This window comes from Ips typographus, linkage group LG6 (genome assembly GCF_016097725.1).
Source record: "Ips typographus isolate SLU linkage group LG6, UJ_Ityp_2.0, whole genome shotgun sequence".
Classification (NCBI taxonomy): domain Eukaryota; kingdom Metazoa; phylum Arthropoda; class Insecta; order Coleoptera; family Curculionidae; genus Ips; species Ips typographus.
The window spans coordinates 5527086-5553958 of NC_138427.1; the positions used below are offsets into that span (position 1 = coordinate 5527086).

Genomic DNA, 26873 nt, shown 5'->3' on the forward strand with positions numbered 1-26873 from the left:
GTGCATGAATACCATTGGAGGCAAAAAAAATACAATATTTTTCACAATACTACTGTACAGGGTGCTGCATTTTCGATGGTTTTACGGGTTACAGAGAAAACGGTAATAGATAGAAAAAAAGTAGCATACGTGTTCTGATCTCTTTTTCTGAGCTGAGATGACTGGCGAAAAGTGGGCGGCGCAAACTTCTTTTGTTTCAAAGATACGGGGGGCTTTCGAAAATTGGTAATTTTTGAACCTCTTCTGTATTTCAGTTACTCTTAAAGTTATCAAAAAAGGAAAACGGTTTTCATGTAGAATCCAATGGCGTAGTCAGTTTTTTCAATTCCGTTTAGTTTCTGACATATGACAGTAAGTTATATTTTTTTAAATGGAACATCCTATATATTTTTACGTCATTTAATTCTGTTGATTTTTACCTTTTCAACGGTGTATTACAACATATGTTTGTAGAGGTTAATCCTGTTATTTTAAAAAAAGACCTTTGCTAAGCTAAAAAAAGGCCAATATCTAAAATACCAAACAAAATCGGAAATCATATCAACTAACACATCAGAAAATTAAATATTTTTAATAAATCTTATTAAAAATCTAAGTTACAAACAGTTCTACCGTCACTTTAATAAGAAGAGTGGTCATTTCTATTTTCTACTATTTTTAAGGTAGAAGTTAAAAAAACTGTTTATAAACGACATGTAACATGTTAATATGAACATAGCCAAATTTTGTTTCGACTGTGGGTATTTTTATACATATTATTTAGCACTTTTGTGTTAAGGAAACGCTTTTTTTCTAATTACCAAGATTAACGTTTACAAACTTATATGTTTTAATACACCGTTGAAAAAGTAAAAATCAACAGAATTAAATGAACTAAAAATATATAGGGTGTTCCATTTAAAAAAATATAACTTAGTGTCATATGTCAGAAACTAAACGTAATAGAAAAAAACTGACTACGCCATTGGATTCTACGTCAAAACTTCTACCGGAAACCGTTTTTCCTTTTTTGATAACTTTAATAGCAAATGAAATACAGAGGAGGTTCCAAAATGACCAATTTTCAAAAGCCCCCCGTATCTTTGAAACAAAAGAAGTTTGCGCAGCCCACTCGTCGCCAGTCATCTCAGCTCGGAAAAAGAGATCAGAACACGTATGCTACTTTTTTTCTATCTATTACCGTTTTCTATGTACCCCGTAAAACCATCGAAAATGCAGCACCCTGTACAAGTCTAGTTGTTATGAAACTTCTAGACCAGTACTTTAATTGCATTTAAAATCATTTTATTTGCATTTTTTTACAATTGATTCAGCACTATGCAGGGTAGGGTGTCTGGCTTCAATTGATCAATTAGGAGTCAATAAAAATGCCTCTTTAAAAATTTAAACATTCTTAGTACCTACTTCCGGAGATATCCGAGAAAATAATTTTGGAAATTAGTTTTTATTTTTTTTACTAAATAAAAATTAAAAATAATTTCCAAAATTTCGTATTTATCGGATATTTCCGGATGAACTCAGAATTTTTAAATTTTTTACGCGACATTTTAACCGATTCCTAATTGCTCAATTTTACCCCGAATTAAACTTCCTTGTATCTCATCAAAGAACCGAGATCCCCGTGGTGAGGCTACCTATAAGTATTATAACAAATTGCTGCTTGTAAACTATTTCGTAGCTATAACGTATCTGCTAAGCCAACAAAAAGTCGTATAAACAAAAATCGTTCACAGCGATCCTGCAGAAAACCTGAACCCTTATCAAATTAAGCACATAACTGAGGGTGACACGAAAGCAAAGCAACCCTTTTTATTGCGAAGCCGGCCACTTATAAAAACGTGTTCCGCGTGCAAAGTATATGGGCAGTTATTTTTCTATTGTAGCTCGCCAGATTCAATTAAGGTCATTTTTCATCGGATTACGGACTAGAATTAACTGTAACACTGGCAATATAAAGTTCTACAGAAAAAAACATGAAATAGCCATTAGTATAAAATTACCTAAACTTTGTTAGACAGCGTCCTATAATAAAAACTGATATTTTTTTATTTTTTATTTCATGCTCGTGCACCTTAATAAAGCGAGGTAAATAAAGAAGAGGAATCACCAGGGTCTCCATGTTAGGAACGGCTGAGTTTAAAGCGGTGAGAACAACGGGAAACCACACTGCTATAACCTTTCCCAGGATATTGCTATGGCGAGAAATAGAAATGTTACGGGCAGCCCTTAAATGGGCTAAGGGTGCTAAGAATCTCCGGGCTCAAAAAAGCAAAGGCCAAATTAAGAATGGGCACATGGAATGTTAGGAGTCTATACGCAGTCGGAAAGTTTGAGAACCTTATCCAGGAGATTAAGTGTATGAGCTTATCGGTGACAGGCATAAGTGAATTGAGATGGCCTGGCTTGGGCACATGTAACCATGACGATAGCACCCTGTACTATTCTGGAAGCGATGAGGAAGATAAAGATCACAGGTATGGGGTCGGCATCTTTGTGCCTCTGAATTTGTAAGATTTGTTAGGAATTTTGTTAGGATTATGCTCTTACAACTGAACACCTGCCCATTTAACATTAATATATTACAAGTATATGCGCCCACGGCAGATAGCATGACAACGAAGTTGAAATGTTTGACGAACAACTCGACAAAACACTAAGGAGTCTGAAGAGTAATGTAATCACACATATGGGTGATTTTAATGCAAAAATAGGCGAAGGCCGGAGATCTGACTTAGTAAGCGATCACGTCTTGAGCGAAGCCAATGAACTTGGGACAGGTTATATAGTTCTTGCCAAGAGCATGATATGGTCATAACAAACACCTGGTATCGGTTACACAAACGAAGGTTGTTTACTTGGAAGCATCCAGGGGATAATCCAACACACACAGTCTAAAACCAAATCGACTACATCTTATAGTCAACAAAAGATTCCGAAACTCTGTCAACAGAGTCACAACATATCCAGGCGCAGATATTGGTTCTGATCATAATCCACTGGTTGCCGATATCAAGGTTCAGTTAAAGAGACTAACAAAGAACACGCATCAGGCTAAAATCGATATAAATGAACTCGACAGGAATGCATTGGAAACTACTTTAAACAATAACCTGAGGGTCCTCAACATCAATGATATTTGGAAACTGTTCCAGAACCAGCTCAGTAAAGTCATAAATCAACATCCAACTACGAATGTCAGACCCAAAAAACAGCGATGAGTCACTGACGAAATACTAGAACTTATGAAACAACGAAGAAGACTTAACCATAATACGATGAAATATAGGATGAATAAACAAAGGGAAATTAAGAACAAGATCCGGGACGCTAAGGAAAAATGGATGACATACAGATGCAAGGAAATGGAAGAGCTGGAAAGAAAACATGACATGTTCTACATGTATAAGAAAGTTAGGGAAGTTGCTGGCCTATATACTAGGAAAAGTCCTAATATGCTGATTGATAATACAGGCAGACTAATCATTGACGAACATGAAGTTCTTGAAGCCTGGAGTGGATACATATAGCTGAACTATTTGATGACAACAGATCAGATCAACCAGACACCACTGTTAGCGTGGAAGTCCGAAGTACTATAAATTAATAGCATACACTCTGCAAAAGCGAAAAAAGCGACGGGACCAGGTGATATTCCAGTGAAACTTTTGAAAATGATCCAAGAAGACAACATCGGGATTTTAGTTCAACTATTCAATACGGTGTACATCACTGGGGAGATACCAGAAGACTGGCTGAAGTCCGTGTTTATAACTTTGTCTAAAAAAGAACGTGCAAAGAAATGCAGTGATTACAGGTTGATAAGTCTTATGAGCCACACACTAAAAGAATTCCTTAGCATTATTCATAGAAGAATACGCAACAAATGTGAAAGTGATCTGGACGAAACCCAGTTTGGTTTTCGAAACGCTCTTGGTACCCGGGAAGCAATGTTTGCCTTAAATATATTTCTTCGAAAGTGTCGCGATCAACGTAAAGACATTTTTGTATGCTTTATAGACTATGAGAAAGCATTCGACAGGGTACAACATCAAAAACTTATAGATGTGCTGAGGAGAACTGTAAGTTGATGATAGAGACAAAAGACAGTGGTCCGGGTCAACGGAAAACTAACCGACGAATGTCAGATTCAGCGTGGCGTGAGACAGAGATGTATACTGTCTCCACTGTTGTTCAACTATATTCTGATAAAATATTTGAACAGGCGTTGCATGACCAGGAGTGCGGAGTTAAGATTAACGGCGAACTGATCAATACCATCCGCTATGCCGATGACACCGCAATCTTATGTGATGCTCCAGGACCTTCAACGTTTTTTACACTTGGTCAACGGGATGGGACAAGAGATGGGTCTCAACATAAATATCACTAAAACTAAGTTTATGGTTTTCAGTCGTCAGCTGTATAATGATGCTGCACTGCAAATAAATGGTCAAAACATTGAAAGGGTTTCAAATATCTGGTTTGTTACATTACAGAGCATCTCGACCCGGATAAAGAAATCAAGTTCAGAATCGAGTCGGCTTGCGCAACCTTTCAAAAAATGAGATCACTCTTCTGCAATAATATCTGATCTATATGGTCTATACTGTTGTATGGGGCAGAGATTTGGACCTTAAAAGCAGCAACCATTAATCGTCTTGAAGCATTTGAAATGTGGCTACATAGACGTATGCTGCGAATCCCACGAGTAGCCATGCAGACAAATGAAGCGGTTTAAAAAAGAGCAAGCGCCGTTCGAAATGCCAAAAGCTGTCCTATCTGGGTCACATACTCAGGGGTGATCGATACCGTATCCTTCAACTTATAATGAAGGACCAGATAAAAGGCCGTAGAGGAGTCGGTAGAAGTCAAGCTTCGTGGTTAAGGAATCTTAGAGAATGGACCGGAATTCGAAGCGCAGAACAACTCTAGACTCGCTGAGCACAACTCGCCATTGAGATTACCAACATCAGGAGGACCTGATACGGCACCAGAAGAATAAGAAGTAAAATAGTATTAGTTTGTTCACATTTGCCGAAAAAAATATTGAACCTATTAATTACATAATATCCAGGAGGGCATTCCAAATGTTGTATATTCAATTTTGCGAAAGACGTTTTTTCACTAAGATTCACCAAAGGAAATCGCAAAAAAAAAATTCCCAATAGGAAAGTTACTTTTCACTTCACCTAGTACCTAGTATGACTGGTATAGAATGTGCGGTTTTACTACAATGTCTTTCATTTTATTCTACCCCACTCTTTGAGGCAGTTGTCTCAATTTATAAGAAAATACTCACTCACACACTCATAAACAAAGCCTTTTGAGAATTGAGCGAATAGTGTGATAATTTTTAGTGTAAATAGCGACAGTACCGATATGGTCTTGAGTAGATGAATGTCAACCAACAGTCAGGGATAGAGATGGTCCTAGATAATTTTCTCCACAAATAATTTAATGAAAACGACAAACTATCAAGAACTTTCATCTACAACAATTCTCTGAAAACTGAATTTCTCTTTGGGTGAATTCTCAGAAAAAATATATGACTTTCTTCATTAAAATTAATGAATTTAATGAAAATTCAAAATATAAGTTCATTATTGTAGAATAAGGCGTAGCTGATAAAATATTAGTTTTTTTTTTAAATAGAACCCCCTATTTTTATTTAGATTCTCCATATTTTTTTTAATATTAAATTTTTTTAATAAAAATAACCGTTTTTACTGTGATGGAAAATTGACTGTATCGTCATTGTTTCTAAAGGTAGAATTTTGGTCTACAAACGTCCTACAGGGACGACAAAAAAGATAAACTTGCGTTCGATGCTACAAGACTGTCATTTTTTTAAAATATTTTTCTGATAGTTTTAACGAGATACTTCAACTTTTATGAAGCATGTCATACACCTAATTTTGACAGTCTGCGATTTATTATGTTATTTAAATTTATCTTGTTTTTTTTTTTTCGTTTTTTGTTATCTTAAGTTAAAAATCATTATCATTGTCTTTGACACATCAATTAAGTAAGAATAAACATTTTAAATTGTTGTTGTACGTGACGTATAAAAATAAAACATTTATAATCATTTTCATTTTAATGAGAATTTCATTGAGAATCTAAAAATGTTTAAAAAATAGGGGGTTGTATTAAAAAAATATAATATTTTATCTGGACTTCAGGAATCACCCTGTATATCCTATTTCATCGCTCATTTCTTCAATTTGTTTCACAAACACCTATTGGAGAAATAAATTTGTTTCAAAGGTTTGCTGTAAACTTATTAGCATTTTCTTCATAATTTTCTTGAAATTCTCACAAAATTCTTTAAATTCTCGTGGCATTTCTCTAAAAATAGATGCCTAAGAATTTACCATCTCTAGTCCGGGATGGTGGTAATCTCGGCTCGCTCTTCCGTCATCTATTGCTCAGTAAGCTGTATTTAAAATCAGTTTAAGCTAAATAAAACAAAACAATTAAAACTGATAATAAACACATTTTTATTCACTTTTTGGTTAAAAAAATAACCTCCATACGATCTCACACTAAATTGTAATAATTTAATATAGAAAAATAACTCGGCGAAGGTTCTTGCACTCGTCGACTAACCAATAATTATCAATCAATAACAAAAATGTTCACAATATAGTTACACACTCTCTACATAGATACAATTACGTTATAGTTTTGTGAGCAAATTAAGGCACTATTATGGTTACAGATCTATTCTCTTTCAGTTTTATTCTACGATTACAAATAATTAATTAATAAAAAAACTCGTAAATAGTAGTATTGATCAGTACCCAACCCGATATTGCAGCCATAAATGATATGTCTTGGATTAGTAATAAGCAATAATTGTTAAATTAGGGAAATGGTAGCAAAAAATAGTGTAAACACCCCGTATATTTAACGTTATTATTACGGGTCAGAAAAAACGTGTAAAAAGTATACTACTCGTAAATCACCGGAAAACGTTATAAGAATAAAATAAAAAATTATGACAAAATTAAAATAAATATTTGAAAGTTGATGTTTTTAGAAGTCCAAGAAAAAAAGCATAAATAATATGTAAAGTAAAAATTATGAAGAAACTAAGGAAAACAGAATAAAACTTAAGCTAAAATATTACGAATTCAAGCTTAAAGTAAATAGCCAAAAGAATATTAAACCTGTACGACAAAATTTTTCGCAAAAACGATAAATGCAAAATGTTTTTTTAAAAATGTTTAATCGAGTGTTTAATCCAAAATTCAACCTGAAAGAAACCGAACCGTTTTCGCATTATTGGCATTTCAAAATATAGTATAAAATTCGATGTTCTTAAGTTTTTCAATTTCCTTATTAGAAACAAAAGCTGTGCTATGCAATAAGTCCCTAGATGTATACGGTATAGGAATATTATAAGAAAGGCATGGGGAGAAAAAGTTTTCATTAAATTAAACGCAAACTAGGAATGACTAGATGAACTACTATGAACGAGAAAGCAAAGACAAAATCTTATTTGACTCTTTTTTCTATCTCTTCAAATAAAGTGGTGGGAGTAGTCCTAAGTTTCCTTTGAAAGAAATGAAATATCTCGAAAACGGCTAATCGTAGAAACTTCGTTTTTGCGGCATTTTAAAGAGCATTTTCTGTCCTGTAGGGTGTCCCAAAACAATGTTCCATGTCTTTTTGATAGAGGGCGTTTTTATAAAAATTGCACTTTCATCTTAAATATCTCGAAAAAATCAAATTCAGATTATCTATCGTTGTGTGAAAACTGCAGTACTCTATCTCTTTTGTAACACGAGATATTATTGAAAAATCGTTAAGAACAGCCTTTTTATAGCTATAAATATTACATTATTAATCAAATTAGAATACTATATGTTGCATAGGGTTTGGTTATAATGGCAGTCATTAGTACACGCAATTCTGTTTTGATTCAGACCATTTTCTGTTTGCTTTTTGAGTTTTTGAACGTAATACTGCAACATCTTATCGACAAACCCGGGTATTTACAGACGATATTGGGTATCGCGTTACCTCTTATCTAAGCAACTGAAAACAGTTTTCAAACTACTGGTGACTTTTTAAAAAATCAGAATCTACTATAGCCATTTTGGTGTTTCTGACCTACGAAAACCGTTTGAGAACATCTTGTAATAGTTTCATTACTCAGAAGACAGAGTTTGGCACACACACAAATTTGGAACAAGCACTTATGACATTAATACTCATTATGTGATGTTAATGACGCTTGTCAAAATTGTCTAGTTGCAGCTGCTGTACACAAAAATGGTTTTAATTTTACCGCCTTATTTTCTACGTCACTGGACATTTTTCAAAATGACAAATGTTCAATTCGGAAAATAAATGATTTCTTATAAAATTTTGATTTGAAACTTCGTCTACAAGATAATTGAGTTATTACGTTTTAAATCAAAAAAAAAAAAAAAACTGATATCTGGGCGGGCAAAAATTGGATAGTTTATCTTATAAACATTGAACGGAACACAGTGGTTGGTCCTTCAAAAAATAAGTAGACATGCATGTCGTCATACATGTTATGTATGACGACATGCATGTTATTATACATCACTAAAATCAGAATAAAACATACTATTTGGTGGGCTAAAAATCCAATATGGCGCCCATACGAAAAAAGAAAGTTAATGATGACTGCCAAAAAACGAAACGTTGTGTGGCAAATTTTAATCCATCATCGAATAGCTGCGGAAAAATGGCAATAAAAAGATGTTTTTAGTTTTGGGATATCTCTTCAAATAAGGTTAGAAATAAATAAAAACAAAAAATCAAATTTTCAGTTTTTTTCGGATATCTTCGGAAGCACTCGGAAAATCAAAATTTTTAAAACGACATTTGGTTGAGCTTTAAATTGCGCAACTTTGCCCCAATTTAAACTTTCTCGTATCTCTTATGGTTTCTGAGATCCCAATGGTGAGAGTCGAATTTGAATTACCCTGTGATATTGTGTAAAAAAGTGACTATAAAAATGCTCATACCACACTAGTAATGTAAATAACTATAATATGTTTTTTTTTCAACCTTTGTCATATATTTTTATTTTATTAATAACATTTTCCAGTAATTTGATAGTAAATTGTATAACTTTTTTGATTGAGAGTGATCAATAATTAAGACAGGCGAGGTCGGCAGTATATAGAAAACTAAGAAGGATTACAGGTTTGAAACAAAATCTAGATTTAACCAAACGGATATAAAAACACATCTACAAAACATTTTTATTTATTTGTGTTGCCACATCTACACTAAATCAACAACACCGCCGTAGGTTCGTCAATCCTAGTAACTATAATGTTATTTTTAGATTTTACCAATTAGTCTAGACAACAAATTATTTTTGTTCTTACAGACTCAGTAGCAAAAAACAAAAATCTGTTGTGGTCACTGATTTCATGTAGACGTGGCAATGCTAAACGTACAACAATAATTCAGATGTGTTTTTTACGACAATATGACTGATTGAAATTTTTGTTTTAAATCTGTAAACACAATAAATATTTTTTTTAATCAACTTCAGACCTCTTAAAAGCAGAGTGAAATACCTGGTTTAGCTCGGCAATTTGGTTAAAGGGTTTAACTGAATAAAATTACAGTCTTAAATACTCTTGGGAGCAGTAAACCTCGTTTTTCTTTATACAGATTACACTGTTCAACATAAGAGACAACGACTGAACGGGAATAGTTGAGCACAATGCAATGGGGAAAAAAAAACAAATTGCGTTACCGTCCACTACGGGGACCTGGTATCCTTGACGTTGGTCTAGGTATCCCGGTGGGTCTGGGTAGTCCACTAGCTCTCGGTTGGTCTGGTTTTGAAGACGGTCGGATGTGTGTGGCAGTCTATAAAAAAACATAACTTTAAAACGGCCCATACATTATACAATTAGTTGTACGATAAATTGAACATACAATTGATGCGACAAATGATTTTGGCCACAAACACAAACGATCTGAGCATCAATCGGTCTTAAAGATTTGCAGTACGTTATAAATTTCTGTAGCACACAGAGCATCATGCCGCGTTCGTTGTGAACAACAAATACAGCAGCATAGTGGTCGCTTTTGTTCATGAGGAAAGAAAAGTTAGGAAAAAGAAAAGAAGGGAAAAAGTTTATGTTTATTGGCATATTGATTGGATTTCACATCCCACAAACAAACCTGCTCATGATAGAGATCAATAAATTCAGTCCAAAATGTATTAGTCTCCATATTTGCGAGGGTTTTACATATACTGATATGGCTCCGTTTTTCCGTACTAATGAGCGGAAATCCGTTTATTTTTATGGTTTTGATTCTATCCGTCTTTTTGACGGTACGGTCCGTAACGTGCCGTGACGGACAAGTGAGTGATTACCTTAAGTTCTTAGAGTGAATAAACAGGTTTGAATCACGTGTTTTATACAATATTTTATTAAATTTCGTCCTGTTTTTAGTCAATTATTCAACGCTTGGCAACGATTTAAACATGTGCAAATGTCATTTAGAGTGATTTAAATTTTTTTTTAAGCCTCTAGTGAATAAAAAATTGTTTAAATCGTTGCTAAGCGTTGAATAATTGACTAGTAATAGGACGAAATTTAATAAAACTAAATAGTTTAGTCACAATCTTCAGTGTCGAATATCGTGAATAACCCTGTATATTTTTACTACGAATGACCGCAAAGAAGCTACTTTGCGCACACTTTTACATATGCAAAGTACCATTTTCCCAGACACTACGCGAAAAAAAATTATTACTGAAAAATTGCCAATAAAAGTTTAAAATTAAAAACAAAATGTATAGTTATTTCATTTGTGGAAAAAATTTTGTTCCTTAAAGCTTATCCGAACTAAGCTTTGCGTCGTTTGTCTTAGCTGCTTTTACGTGCGGCAAAACATAACTTTTCGCACTGATTAGGAAAAATACTATTTTTCTTATAGCAACATGTTCAGGTCAAAATTAACGTTTCTAAATTAACGTCATGTGTCCAAAGAAATTTAGATTTTTTCCGAAAATGGATACAACAATCCTGACGTAAGCCAAATCAGCAGGATTATATCTGTCACTCATATGCCGTGATATGCAACATTATCTTATTTAGGGTGAGCTTCAAATTTAATAAGATCGCTTGTTCCACACCTCGTATAGTTTATTGAACTCAAAGTTTTTCTCATCTGTCAAAACTAAATAAATGAATGTCAATGACAGACCAAATCGCATCAAAATCGGTTGATTGGTTTCGAAATAGCAGAGTTTTAAAAATTACCCAAAAAACTGTCCCAGTTGAGATGGAGCGAAGTTTATATGAAAGTATTATTATATCAATACAAGGTTGATAAGCACCATAGCCTCCAAATTCATTATGAAAGAATGATAAATATCCATTGACTAGGAAAAATGTTCTTATTGTAATAATTATGAATTTGGATCGACGTTTTTGTTAAAAAAGTATTATTTATGTAGAAGGCTAAAGTAGTTGAGTCTATTGACTACAAAAATTTACACAGTTTCTTTAATTCTTCGAATTTAGAAGCTGCATTCTGAATATTTATGGTCACTTGTAAAATTTCCGTTTCCTAACCTAACCTAACCGTTTCCGAGATATTCGACTTTTTGTACTTTTTTTTTGGAAATTGCACAAAATGTGTTTTAAATTCCGTATCTTCGCCATTTTTGGGATTTCAAGGACTGTAAAAAGCTGAAAATGTTGTGTTGTGTTTCTGTAACTTATGATCTGAACCCAAAATTTTAAGAATTTTGTATCTCGGTTATTTTTTGAGATTTATGAACCTGGTTATAAAAAGGTCAAAATGTTCGTCTTGAACTGTTCTTTCATCTCGTGCTAACCGCAACACGATTGAACATATGCAAAGTATTTAAAAAACAAAACAAAAATCAGTTGATTTTGAAACTAATCGTATGCCAGTTGCAACCGCGTGTACCCGGTTCTGGATGCTGAAAATCATTCTAAACATTTATCGTCTCTTGCGAAATTTCTGAAACTGTAACTCTTCCGAGATATGCGACTTGTTTTTAAATATATCCAAAATTTTGTGTTTCGGTTATTTTTTGGGTTTTAAGGACCGTAAAAAACTAAACATGTTCATTTGGAATTGCTGCTTCACCTCTCCTAAGCCGCAACACGATTAGACATGAAAAACGGGACAACTAGGTTACTTTGTTGTTTTACTCTAGCAAGTCTAAACAAGATCGTCGAACTCAGGCGATAACGGATAGATAGTCCATCATAATACTGGAAGCGTTATTTGCTTTTAATGGCATTGGTAAAGCTAAACGTCTTATGGGAGAGACTTTCTAGAATGTGCGAAAGTCAATAAGTATAATTTTAATAGTACGTCAATTAAAAACGTTAGAAACATCTTAAAAAAATACTATAATTAGCATATTTTTCAAGTTCTCCTACCTGCAAAACTTTTTTGGTGACAACTTTTACTGAACTTCCAGCTATTTAATAGAAAAAAATCATGCAATTTAGTGAAAAAAACCAAGTCCTAATTTGGGTTAAAAGATTGTTGTTCGAAGTCCAAAGCTAAAATCTTAAATCTTTGTTTCACATCACACTAGGAACATCGTCGTATTCACTTGTGCGATAGCATTCCCTTTACTTCAAGTAGTTAAAGCGAGATGCCAATGTCTGCGTTAACACTGCGGTAGATTTGTCTATAGAAACAAAGAGCAAACAACTGTTCCGATCAACTTTTTTCGGAGAAAAATGGTCTTTTATCGTTACTCCCCCGCTTCAGTTAATTTTAGTAAATTGCTTTTTAGTGTGGTAAAATACGACAATAGGACAGTAATACACTTATTACCGCACTAGTGCGGTAAAATCGCTCATTACATAAATCAAAGTTAAAGTTAAAAATGACTAATTTTTGTACTGATTGTAGATAATATACTATTACATTCCTAGTGTGTTATGACTTTTTTAATAGTCGTGAAAGGGAAGTACTGCTTCGACGAGATCGTAGACCGCAAGTCCATTAATTTGCCATACCACACTGATAATGTATGTACAGGGTGTCCAATCAAAAAATTATATAGCAAATTTTTGAGCAAGATTTGATTTGTATTGGATTTCAATTTTATATATTTTATTTTATATACTTCATATTTGTGAATTATCCTGTCTTTATCGTTATCCAGTTGTACATATAGTACAGGGTGATTCACGTTGATGGTATATTAGAAGTATCTAGAGAACGACTCAATATGTTTCGTTGAAATTTGGAGTGTAGCCTAGGTTGGGTCCAAATTTTCTTTCTAAAATATTTTGAACTTTGCGGTGTTGCCAGATCATCCGGAAAGAACAACAACTTTTGATTTTCAAATGGAACACCCTGTTTCTACTCTCATTTTTGAATTCCGCGCAAGAAAGCTAGTAATTAATGTTAATACTTCCCTATACCTATCTTGCACCGTTTTTAGATATTTCATAAAAATGGTAAATTTGTCAGCAAAACGGTAATCTAAACATTAATTAAATTTCCGAGTTTTGAAAGGTTTGCTTATGTGACCTTTTGTTCTCAGTTAGACAATACCACATGGTTGAAAAGTTCAAAGACTAAAAATGAAAAAACCTACAGGGTGGTCAATATTTACCTTTCAGTCGGATAGATAGAAAAACTGCCAGAAGTTCGTTTTTTAAATGCAACCACATGTTTGTAATAAAAGAATATTAAATTTAGAACAATTCTATGTATACTCTTCCTATACCTAACTTCAACCTTAGTTTCTGACTTATCAATAGTTTTTCAACAGTGCGTATAAAATCGTACTCCATACTAATCTGAATATGATGACGCACAGGTAAACTGGTTCCGCCAGAAGGATGTCAACATAAATCACAGCTTGGTAATTAACAAAATTTTTAATTTGATAGGATTACTGACTAATTTTCCAGTCGGAAACAGTTTTCTGTGGCTATTTATAGTTACTGGTCTATTTCCATTTAAAACCAATAGTTTACATCATAGTTGCAAGGCAGAAATGGCCCTGAAAGTTTTTAAATGTTCTCCAACTTTGTACAATAATTCTTTTTGCAACATTTCCAATCCTACATAATAATTCTGATTAAGAGAATACATTATTTTGATCTCTCATTGTGTTCTTAATAAATGTAGTTATTTTGGTTTTTATGACCGACATTTTCTTAGAAATGTTGGTTTAATAGAAGTCGTCAGCTTAAGTTCCAGCCGTTTTTATGCGGCATAGGATAGCAGTACTCATTTTTAAAGCCCGTCGATGCTCTAGCATACACATTGGAGTATTCAATCGGTATATCATCTTAAAACGTTTCTTTCCGTGCTCGTAAAAAAACAGCACATTTAGGATTAGCTTGCTCATTGTAACGCGGCGTTTTTATAACTTTTATATTTATTTAAATCAAAGCGACAGTAAATGACAACGTTTTAAATTACACAGTATGATGTTCATATGTTTGATATGCGAGTATCAAAGATGTAATTCTCAAAAGGTAAAATTTCAACCATACTTTAGCAAGTAACAACAGTAAGGAAAAAAAAAACTTACCGCGGACTTGACCACAGTCTTGACAGTATTGGAATCTGCATTCTTTCCCGGCCTAGTGACAGTGTGCGTACCATTTAAAAGTGGGGGCGCCACCGGTAAATTAGCGCTAATCGGCCTCAAGCTGGTATACGATCCTTTCAGTTTGGTGCTCATCGTTTTCAAATTGCTGTACGTGGATGGAGGCGACTCCATTTTTCCAGCAAACTTATGCAAATTTTGGTTCGACCCAGCTAGACCGGTCGCCGTATTTGCGGTATTTTTCAGCGTTTTTGTGTTATTAAAGGTAGCGGCTGGAGTACTGTTCGGCATATGCAAAGGTGGTTTAACGCTGGGCATGGTGTAAACAGCGCGTTGAGTGGGTTTGGTTTTTGTCAGGTCATTGTTCACCGTTGTTGTGTTTTTGGGAGAAGTCCAAGATTCCAGAGAAACCTAAAAAATTCGTTATGTCATCCTAAACTCCCAAATACATCAGTTTTGTTAAAAAAACTACAATTCCCTACTTATAATTATTCTAACCTAACAACTTAATATACAGGGTGGTCCAGTTTTAAATGTCAATAATTCACCAATCGATAGCCCATCAAAAAATAAGTTGACATGCATTATGGCATTTTCCTGAAGAACGCTTCTTAAGGAAGACACAGACTTCCAAAATTCAGTTTTAAAATCGTAAATAATTTTTTTTGCTACAATTATCAGACCGTTGGATCAATTTTGATCAAATTGGGGACAAGTACACTGAAAATAGTCAAAAAAACAGGATTTTTTGACTAATGTTTACTGGCGTTCAATTTTTTAGACTATAGGTAGTGTAAAACTGATCATTCAATTCAAACTTTTTTCTTAATCAATTACACTTTGGGACATTTTCGGACTAATTTAATTCTAAAAATTAGTGTTTAAGACTTGATATCGTAGCATTTAATGTCAAAATTGTTTACTTTCATTAATGAAGAGTCTGAATCTTTACTTTTAGTATAAAAAACAGTTTAAAATTCGATTTTTCAGTCTTAAAGCACAGTGAAGCGTCTAGAAGTCAATTTAATACTGACAAAGCTTGAAATGGCATATTTAAGGCTATGGACCATGTAAACATAGTTTTTTAATTCTGCTATGTCAAAAACTTGATGAAGATAACCCTAAAACTCGATTTTCCAAGCTGAAAAAAGTTTTTGAAGCCCTAGAAATAGCCCAAAGTTCTAAGAAAATGAAAAGCAAAGTAAAAAAACCTGAAAAGTTAGTCTTCAAGTCAATTTTCATGAATCTAATGTCAATATCCTGTATTTAAGACTATTTTCAATACTAAAATAATGAAATGTATTTTCAAATTATGAAAACTTACTTCAAATGCAAAATTTAAGCTTCTGATGTCACTTTTCATTGGTTCAGAGCTCGGTCAGAGTCACTTTTTGGTGTCCAAGTTAATTTTCAAGGTTGAAATGTATGAATTTGTAGTAAAAAATTCTAGATAAAGTAGTTTTTCATGCTACAAGTCAATTTTCCCTACTAAAGTTTTTCAACTTATCTGAAAACTATAACGACTGACTACAAAGACAGTTTTTAAGTCTCTCAAGTCAATTTTCACAGTTTTCAAGTCAATTGTGAAGGCTAAATTCTTTCAATTTGTCTGAAAACTGGTTACAAAGACAATTTTTAAGCCTCTCAAGAATTTTCACCGTTTCAAAGTAAATTCCCTGGTTTCTAAGTCAATTTTCAAAACTAAAGTCTTTCAATTTGTCTGAAACTATGAAAACTGGCTACAAAGACATTTTTTAAGTTTCTTAAGTCAATTTTCACCGTTTTCAAGACAATTTTTAAGTTGGGTTGGGTTGGTTTTGGGTCTTTGAACGTAATAACTCAAAGTTTCAAATCAGAATTTTATAAGAGATACTTACTTTGTCAAATTGAACAAGTAAAGTAAAAAAATATAAAATTTTTGAAAAATATCCATTGACGTAGTAAAAATGAAAACCATCTTTCCACCACCACTGGACAGTTTCGACAAACGTCATTAACATCAGAATTAATTTCTTATGAATTTGTTCTAAATTTGATTAAAATTGCTCCAGCGGTCTGACAGTTATGACAAGAAACCGATTCTTTAAACTGAACATGTATGGACTGTATTTTCCTTGGGAAGCATTTTTCAGGAAAATGACAATGTATGTTAACTTATTTTTTGATGGGCTTTCGAATGGTGAATTATTGACATTTAAAACTGGACCACCCTGTAGAATATAATTAAAGTAACACTTAATATTACTGTTCATTCATAGCGGTCCACGATTATTCCTACATATTGAAATAGCCAGACTGAAATAAAGAACAGAATCTCTGAGAACTCTTGATACTTATTCACCATACCCTCTGCACCAAGTGAATAAAACTTGTCGCCCATTAGCCCGTTACGGCACGGGCCGTTGCTGTCCGTCAACGGACGGTGCCATATATTAATATGGCTCCGTTTTTCCGTACTAGTGAGCGGAGATCCATTTATTTGCATGGTTTTGATCCTGTTCTACTTTTTTACGGTACGGTTCGTAACGTGCCGTGACGGACAAGTGGGTGAGAACCTTTAGCCTTAATTTGCTAGACTGTTACAAAAATGTTTTCATCATTAAAATCCTAATCTGACTCAGGGCTAGCGGCAGTGACGTAATAATTGTCGTTCCTTGTCTATTAGTTGTAAACTGATCGAAACAAATCAGAAAACAATCTGATAGATATTGATCGATGATTGATTGAGATATCTGATCTGATTGATAATCATTAAAATTCGGCGTTGACGCTGTCCGCAACGCCATTTAAAAATTCATAATTTTGGTTGTTTGGTGTTAGTTGACAGTTTCTTCAAACTTTTCCCGTTGCAACTTAAATGTATCGATTAGGTTATTATTTTGTGCTGGTTGTATTTGAGTTTTGCATATTTTGATATTTTTGGTAACCGAAAATGTCTAAACAGTACAATGAGGGCAAACAACGGCTGATTTTGCGACTGATAGATGTTTCATGTGACATAACCGAGGGTTGATTGCTGTTTACCTTACTTTGCAGATTTACCATCAAGAAAATAACACACACAGTCCAGAATCACTACCAACACCAGCCTGCACAATTCAAGTAAAGTAATATCGCCACTGATTTAATTTTTCCACTCTTGTTTATACAGGGTCTTCCTAAATATCATGTACGAAAGAAAATGGGTGATTCCTTGGCATATTTAATTGCTAAAGTTTCATACAAACATGGGTCCGCAAATGCAAAGATACAGGGTGTCAAAGTTTTTTCTAAAAAACTTTTTTTTAATAATATCAAACATTCGTTCGTTACACAAAATCGATCTTTTCGTAACTGGTTACATAAATAGCTATTCTTGCACTGGCGCGGAATAATACTGGGGAAAATTACTTCATCTATCGATAGCAAAAAACAAAAATAGTTTTTTTAAAAATGCTCTATACCCGAACTTAACAATATATCTGGCTTGACAAAAACAAAACTTTTTAAATCACCGTGAATCTGGACCATTCTAGCTGGCAACCGCGAAATATCAATGAAAACCTTTGGAACTAATCTAAGAAATGAGTGAATTTCAATCTGACGTCACCATTTATTGCGTCACTGCCACTTCGGCTGGACTGGAGAGTATAAAAAAAAAAAAAAATAAATAAAAATAAATTTTTGGTAAAATTTTGACTATACTCTCTGTTCAGCGACTCTGACTGTTGCGTCAGAATCACCAGCAAAAAAACGTATGCCGGTAATCAAATGTGATGTTGATTGATTGTCAAAATGATTCTAGTTTTAGGTTATAACTTAAGGCACGGGCTACAATAAATTATATATCAAGCTGGTGCTGTACTTCTACAGCATTAGCTTAAAAATAAAATTTTGATTGGTGTAAAATACAAACACTGTTTAAGCTGATTCTTTGGACAGTACATTCCATAATGCCTAAAAGGTCCGAAACCCTCTTAAAAATGTAACTGGCACTCTTTATTTACAAAACTGATAACGTCAAAATAGTCTGACATTAATTGATCCGTCAACCTGACAATAGCTGGTAGTAGGATGTTATAAAAACACACAGAAAAACAAAATTAACAATATACTTACGTTAGAGGTTGGCTGGGACGTTACACTCTTGTATTCGTCCGACAAATCCGAATCAGATGAAGGGTATTTGGCATTGGCAACAATAGGCGAAACAAAACCTCCGTCGGCATACATTAATGATCGTCTCTTTACCACTAGTGGTGTTGACATTACTCTACTAAGTCCTGTATAAGAGAACAGTTTTAGTAATAGGTTATATCTCAAAAAAAATTAAATTTCGTAGGGTACATTCAAAACCTGCGCCATCCTATTTTTGTATAAATTTCCGTATACTCATAGACCAATTCAACGATTTTCAGTAGTAGGTACTATGTTTCACTACTTTTACTTTTTTTTTCTCAGTCTAAAACACCATTTTATGTAGTACGATAATTTAATTAACACTAGGACAAAGGAAAAATTGATTAAAATTTAACATTTTTTATATCACTTCCTCAAATAAAGCTATAAAATCGTATATCGTTGAATTAGTCTTTATGAGTACGCTTAAAATCTGAAGTAATATATGGGGTGTTAGGTTTGAATTAAGAAAGTTGGTATACTTTGTGACTGACCCTGTATACTTGGAAATATTATTTCGCACCTTCACGTCATGCGCTGTTATTTACTATAACAATACGCAAACTTTGAGAAAAATTAGATCAGCAATTTTCGAGATATTTGCAATATTCCAGACCAGATCCGGTATTTTAACCGAGAGAAGAAATTTGTCCCGTGTTTTGTGAAAGTGAGGAGGTTTTAGGATAGTCAGGAGACCTCAATAGAAGCCAATCCAACATTTGGATTGGGTTACCCAACCCATAACCTACTCAAATTAGATCAATTTTAAGCGCTTTTTCGTAATTTAATTTTATTATTTTGGCCGGACTTCCAGGCAAAAAAAATGTCCCGACACCAATGAACTTGGGTAGAATATCAAAAACTATCGTAAATTTCGCTTTGCTAAAAAAATGCACTTTTACGAACATAATTCGATGTTGCCTATTTTTAATAACTATTAGGTCATATCAAGAAGAAATAAGAAATAAACAAAAAATAAATTTCCCACAAATAATCACTAATATTACATTTACGGACAATACTCAAACAGGTATATTAATGTCCGACGTTAAAAATACTGCCAAAAGCTATTTTTTTAGTTTAGAATTGTTTTGGTTTAAATTTACGATTTTTGATATTTTAGCAGTTCTATCTAACCATTTTGTTCTCTTTTATATGGATTTTCCTACCTGGTCAAACCTAATAAAAAAGTTGTCTTTAAAAAATCTGGAAAAAAAGCTGTGTAAAAAATCGGTAAGAAATTCGGGGGTAATATCCCTAGTGCATTTAATTTTTCCGGAAAAATTCGGAAAAACGAGTTTCTAAGTAATTTGTTTTAACACATGCTATTTGTTAAAACAAACTACCTACTTAGAAACGAGTATTCCAATTTTTCCACAGGAAAAATTAGATGCACGAGGGATATTTGGTAAGATTATTTCCTGAGTTAAATAAACATTATATTTTAATTAAAACAATATGAACAATAATTAATAAGAACAATAACTTTCAAGCTAGAAAGGATAACACTATTCTTTATGTTGCTGTGAGGAGTGTGAAATTTTTTCGATTTTTTTTTTCCGGAAAAACTGCTGACAGCTAAGTTGACAGTTGTCAAGTGATTTTTCCACTTAAAATTTACATTTGTTATACTAATTCTTGATAGCGATTGGTCAAAATTGATAGGAAGGAAATAATCTAAAAAATGGCCTAAATTGTCCTACTTTAAGTAGGTTATGGGTTAGGTAACCCAATCAAAATCTTGGGTTGGCTTCTTTTGAGGTCTCCTGACTATCCTAGAACCTCATCTTGACAAAAGACGGGAAATGTCTTCCCCGGCTAAAATATAGAAACATTTTTGGCAAGAACTCAAAAAATCAGATTTCCCTTTTTCCCTGAGCTTATGCCAATTTTTCGGTAGCTCCCAATGGCAGTTTCCGAATATGGGACCCAAGGAACCACAGACAGCACTTTATGTCGATGTTACGTACTTTATTACGTAGTGTTATTCACTGCAATTGTGATTTTAAAAAGTAATAAAATTACAATTTTTATATTTCATTAACTCGAAAATGGCGAATCTAAATATTATTATTTTTGGAATCAGAAGAAAAGGATCTGCCAATTAATCAGAAAATATACAAGGTTTTCATAAAAATGTAACAACATTGTATTTCTTATTCACCTTTGCTATGGTCTTTTATTTTCTGGAATAACATTTCCGGCTGATTTAGAAGAAGCTCTATAACTTTTATATTAGCAGCTTTTCCCTACCTGCAAAAATAAAGTCGCTACAAGGTGTCTAAATATATGGACCAACCCTGTATAATACATGTATTTATTTACTGTATTAATTTACTATTTGTTTCTTCTCTATTAAAACATGATTTATAACATCACATGACCGTTTTGAGTATGGTTCAGTTTACTCAACAGTTTCAACTTGTTGCTGCACAACATGTGCCACCCACAAAAAAGATAACATTTTATAATGGAGGCCAAAAGTCAAAACGTTACCTCAAATTCAATATAGAGGGAGTACCACGACAAAAGACATCCATCGATATAAGACAACGTTATGACACCTCCACTTTTACCAGAAAAAAAATCAACTTGTTTTATTATATTTTAAATTTTCGCCCCTATCAAAATGTAACCAAATAATTACTACCTCTCCATGCAAATTAAAAAAGTTCTCAAAACGTTTTGAGTTTTGAATTTTGCCTTGTAACCCCGTTTTCAAATCGGTTTCAATCTTATTTCACTTCAAGGTCGATTCGCCGATTTTTGGGATCGTATCGGAATTGAAATAGCATGGAAACACCTTAAAAATGAAAACGATTTTGAAATCGAGAAAATACGTCACAATTGTGTATTGTCAACGTGTAAATGTCATTTTTCACTTCTTTAAGTTAGAGAACATAACTAAAAATTTTTTATTTTATCATTTGAATTGTTTCTAATTTCATTAATTGTTGTTACTAATAAAGTAAGCAATAATTACATTTTACCTTATCATGGCTACCAGAAATGTTTGGCTGGACAAAGAAGTAAAACTTCTACTGGAAATATTCCCAAACATAAAACATCAATCGGTATTTTGATACCAAGAAAATGGAGAAATTTACCAATTGGTTTATGAGGAATTAGTAAAGAAAGGTGTAACTACTAAGAACGTTTCACAAATTAAAAATAAATGGAAAGCTTTGAAGTGCATGTATTATAAAGTGCAGCGTAAAAATGGGACTAGTGGAAAAGTCCGTTTAGAGTGTAACTATTTTACCATGCTTGATGAAATATTGAGTGCCAGACCATCATCCAGTTTGTGGGGTGGACACTCTTGACGAATATGAAGAAAGAAGTGCATTGGAATTCAAATGACACATATCAATCGTTTCTGTGTTTTGTCAAAAGCTCAATCTAGTTTCAAAACGGAATTGAAAAACGATTTGAAAATTAGCATGGAAACTCTAACAAATTTAAATTTTGACATCGTTTTAAAAACGCCTTCAATTGCATGGAAACATACTAAATAGATCTCAAAAAGTTGAGATGAGAACAAGCAAGCCATTTTGCTCTATCTTATTCTAGTAGATTAGGTTAGGTTATTTTTTAAACTTCAATATCTTGGAAACCGTAACAGGTGGATAGTGTTTGATTTCTGTCAAGATATTAGGTAGTTTATCTCAAGACAGAAATATTCGTTATTTTCAACCAGGTATGTAATAACTTTATTTCTTAGAAGAATTAGAAAATTTTTAACGCGGAATTTTATTAAGTTTCAATTTGCACTTTTGCCCTAACTGAATAATGAAAAACGGACAACATGTGTCTTAGTTTCGTTTACTATAAAATTTTGATTAGTTAGAACATTAAAACCACCTTAAAACAAACATTTTGTTCCATTTGACTGTTAAGTAAAAAATTTAAATAAGCAATTAACCACATTACAAGAATACATTTTTTACACGTACTTTTCCAATCCGTTCCAATCAATTTGCATAAAACACCAGCTACATTTTAAATAATTATGTCTGCAACATAGAAAGTAGGTTGGGTAAGATACATTCTATGCAAATTCGCTTTTATGTGGGTCTAATTCTGTAAAGATTTTTCCTATCGTTTGATGCAAACTATCACTAAATAATTAATAAGTTTCATGTGTATTAAACACTTACGTCTTAGTGAAAACCTTTCATCGATGTCCTGGATATCTTCAAAGCTCTGCATTTTGTTGGAACTTTTGCTGCTGCTGGATAAACTGGACAACCGGTCTAAGCTTTCGGCCGAACCGACAGACATCCTGAAACCACACCCATACATTATTATTACTTCAACTAATCAGTATACATTGGTGTAAGAAAAAAACGTTTTTACCGTTTTGGTTTTGAGGTGTTAAACTGTTTAAAATAGTAATTTAATTGTTGTTTATGTTAGGTGTAAAACTGAACATAATTCCTTCATACACTGTGTCCGTAAAGTCACGCATAAATTCTATTAAAAATCAGGCATTTGTTTTCTGGGAAAACGCTCGGACACGTCAATATTTATTTTTGATTACGATTTTTTTGATGATTATTTCCCTCATTGTACTAGCAGCCAATGCAATTCAATGAACCTTTCTAGTTTGACCAAAGAGAGCCGTTTTATACTGAATAAATCCCTAGCTGCTAAAACTTTACAGTGATTAAACACCACCTACCTTTTTCGAATACGTTTTATGAAGAACATTTGATATTAAACGAAACGGGATTTAGACACATATCAAATTTAAGCCATTTTCTTCAATATTAACAATAAATAAATCAGTACAACGTAGTTTTCATTAAATAATTACAACAATTAAAATAATTCGACGTATGTTTGTCAATCGGAAATGTAAACAAAAATATACATGGCTGAACGAAAATCTGTGGTCTGCTGGGATGAGTTCAATATTATCATTAATTTCATTACGTTTAGTTTAGTATTTGTGTTCTAACTAAGGTGTTTTCTTGTTAATAAACTAAAATGTGGGTTTTCGGGAAATAATCTTGAATATACCCCTCTGCGTTCACGTTTTATCACGTAAAATGTGTATTGGTACTTTTTTTTCAAAATTTTTCTTTTAGGCAAATGGTTTTGACTAAATAATTCTTTAGAAAAAATCCTTTGAAAAAATAAAGTTGACAGTCGTAATTTGTTTTTGGGTCACCCTGTATACATTAACTTATCATCAAAAAAATCGCAATCAAAAATAAATATTGACGTGTCCGAGCGTTTTCCCAGAAAACAAATCCCTGATTTTTAATAAAATTTATGCGCGACTTTACGGACACACTGCACATACGTAATATAGCATACAGTGTGTTCCAAATTGGTTCTACATGTATTGGGATCTCTGTAACCGTACGAGCTACAGAGTCGGTTAAATGGGGAAAGTTTTAGAGAATTTTATGTGAAACTTATTTCCGGTTTCCAAATTAAATTATCTTCCTCCGTTTTCCGGAAAATTGGAAAAACGTCAGAGGATGCATTTTAAACACTCTTTAAGAAAGCCAAAGAGAGTTTTGAAACTAAGACATTATTAAGGCACTTTTTTACGTAGAACACGATGACGTAATTAGAAAAAATCTATCGCCATTGGTTTCCGAGATATGGAGGACGCCATCTTGACGGCGGCCAAAAGAATTTACAAAGTTATCATCTCCCAATTTAAATAAGAAAATATGCGTGCAACCACAGCGAATTAACCGGAATGGGATACTACGTCACTAGTATTCTACGTCAAATTCTAGACATATTTCCCGTATTAATGTCATATACCTATCTATATGCGCTTCTGGGAGTATTTACCATTTTATGTAAAATTTGATATTTTCGGTCTCCAAAACATCTTTAATTTACATATCAGGAAAGGTTAGACAAGGTTTGTTCTAGGAATGGTTGCAGAAAGACGTCAAAATATATAATACAGTGTGGTCACAAAATCAGTTCTAAAAAAGGACAGAAAGTCTAGTTTTTCAAACGAAACACATTCTTATAATTCTGTCTTATTCTCTGATCAAAATTAAAGAAGATTGTGCCACTCAAAAAAAAAAAAAGATGAATGATCTCTTTTTTTACTTTCGTTTGTATTTTTGGCCACTTATTTAAAAAAATCATTTTTTAAATTGATAAATTGAACCACCCTGTAACTGTCAAAATAACGGAATTAATGAAGATTAAAGTAGTAGTTGTCGAATTTAATCAAAACTGTCTGTATTGTCACACACAAAACTTTGTATAGACTTTTATATGTCAATGGATAGAAAATAAAATAGGTTTACAAAAAATATGGCCGCCTGTGTTGATAGGTTGCTTCGTTTGGCCGTCAGAGGGCTCCAAAGCTAATGTTTTCCTTGACTGTTACCATTCTAATATCTTTAAAGGATTTTTTTTTTAAATCGGGCAGATGCGGCCCTGATATTTGGCACAAACCTAGCCCAATCTAGGGTAGTAACAAAACTGTAGAAATGCAATCATTAAGGTCGATTTTCGCGTGCACAAACTGGCCAACATAACGCAAAACCCCTTAGGATAGTGGCGGTGTTTCAGACAAATTTCGTCCTTACGAAAATTGTCATTTGCAAAAATAGTTTTTCAAAAAATTTCCAAGCATTACGTCGTGGTAGATCTAGTATGTCGATGAGCAGCCAATGAAATGACCTTCCGATTGACGTATAAAAATCGATTGGTTAGCCGTTTGCCCGCTAGAGGGCGTCGTTGACCAATTTTTTTGGGGTATCTTTTTGTTTAATTCTTAAAAACTCGCGTAATTGCACTATCTTTGGTAGATTTTTATACGTCAATGGACAGCCAATGAAATGAGCTTTCTAAAAATATCCCTATTTGGGTTGACAGGTTAGACGGTTTGGCCGCTAGAGGGCGTCAAATTTGACCAATTTTCTTATCACTTTTTGGTGCATCCACTTGTTTAATCCTCAAAAACTCGCTTAATTGAATCTCTCGCATCAGTCGCTATTTTTGGTAAAGTTTTATACGTAATGGATAGCCAATGAATTGAGCTTTCTAAAAATACCCCAACTGGGGTTAATAGGTTGGCCGGTTTGGCCACTAGAGGGCGTCAAGTTGACTCATATTTTCATGACTTTTTTTGGTGCATCTTTTTGGTTTAATCGTCAATAACTAGCTTATTTGCTACACTTTGTATAATCTTTTATATGTCAATGAACAGCTATTGAAATGAGCTTTTTATTGGAGTATAAAAGTTTATTGATTAGTTGTACGGTTTCGCCGCTAGAGACAGTCAAAATGTTTGAAAATAAAATTACAAAATTCACAATTTTTCCTTGTTTTCCAACGGATTTCATTAAAGTTTATTTATTTTATTTACGTTTATATTTCAATAATAGAAAATAAAGTTGGGATAGAATCACAAAAAAAAAAATTTCAAACTTTCGTCAACAGAGCAGCAAAGTTTCGTTCAACAACATTCGTTTCTAGCAGGTACGCTTAAAATATTATGTAGTTTCCAAAAATAAAAGAAAAAGAATGGCTCTCTATTTGAAGAAAAAAATTGGAATGTCGTAGATATTTTTCCTGACACCCTACGTATTTAACTTTTTCTCTAAAAGATTAAAAATTAAGAAAACCTCTGTCTGAATTTGAAATGAATTTCTTGCTAACATTTGCTGCGCACTGTATAGTATAATCAATATAATAATAAATATATAATTAATAATTTATTAATATATATTTATATTCAATATATTACATAATCACAAAACTTACCTGTTAATTGAATTTGGGGTTTGATTTATATCAACTGGTACATCGTCCTTAACAAAAGTACTGTTTGGAACATCAATTTTTTCCTGGCCGGGCGTATTCAGATCCATACTTCCATCAGAAAATGACCGTTTTTTCAACAGTTCCATATTGTCTCTGCGCTGAATTACTAATCCATTTGGTTTAGTTAGAGCAGGATTTACGTTTTCAACAGTCTCCTTATTGCTATTATTTAAATCGTTTTCGATGCTCTGAGTAAGATTCCGTTCTGTAAGTTTTTAATTTTAAAACTGAGCTACTGTGTATAGAAAAATGTTTATGTTTATACAAACTTTTGTAATGTTTAATAAAATCGTATTGGTCGAATCACCCCTTGAACCCCTAAAGT

The 26873-nt window shown here is 33.1% G+C and overlaps 1 protein-coding gene across 2 annotated transcripts in view; it reads right to left on the reverse strand.

The window, feature by feature from the left end:
• Positions 1-6476: 6476 nt before the first annotated feature.
• The window catches only part of LOC145731254 (uncharacterized), a 42827-nt gene continuing 22430 nt past the window's right edge, over positions 6477-26873 (reverse strand). Inside the window, exons 5-10 of one of the 2 annotated variants that reach the window (XR_014178777.1) lie at positions 26489-26753; positions 22894-23018; positions 18677-18840; positions 14561-14989; positions 8547-9870; positions 6477-8511 (exon numbers count right to left, since the gene is read on the reverse strand). Coding sequence is in view for 1 of the 2 variants with exons in the window: in XM_081982939.1 (XP_081839065.1) it covers positions 9751-9870; positions 14561-14989; positions 18677-18840; positions 22894-23018; positions 26489-26753 (1103 nt within the window). In the remaining variant the exon portion in view is untranslated. Of the gene's footprint in view, positions 9871-14560; positions 14990-18676; positions 18841-22893; positions 23019-26488; positions 26754-26873 lie in introns of both variants that reach the window. The other variant, XM_081982939.1, reaches the window with a different exon arrangement.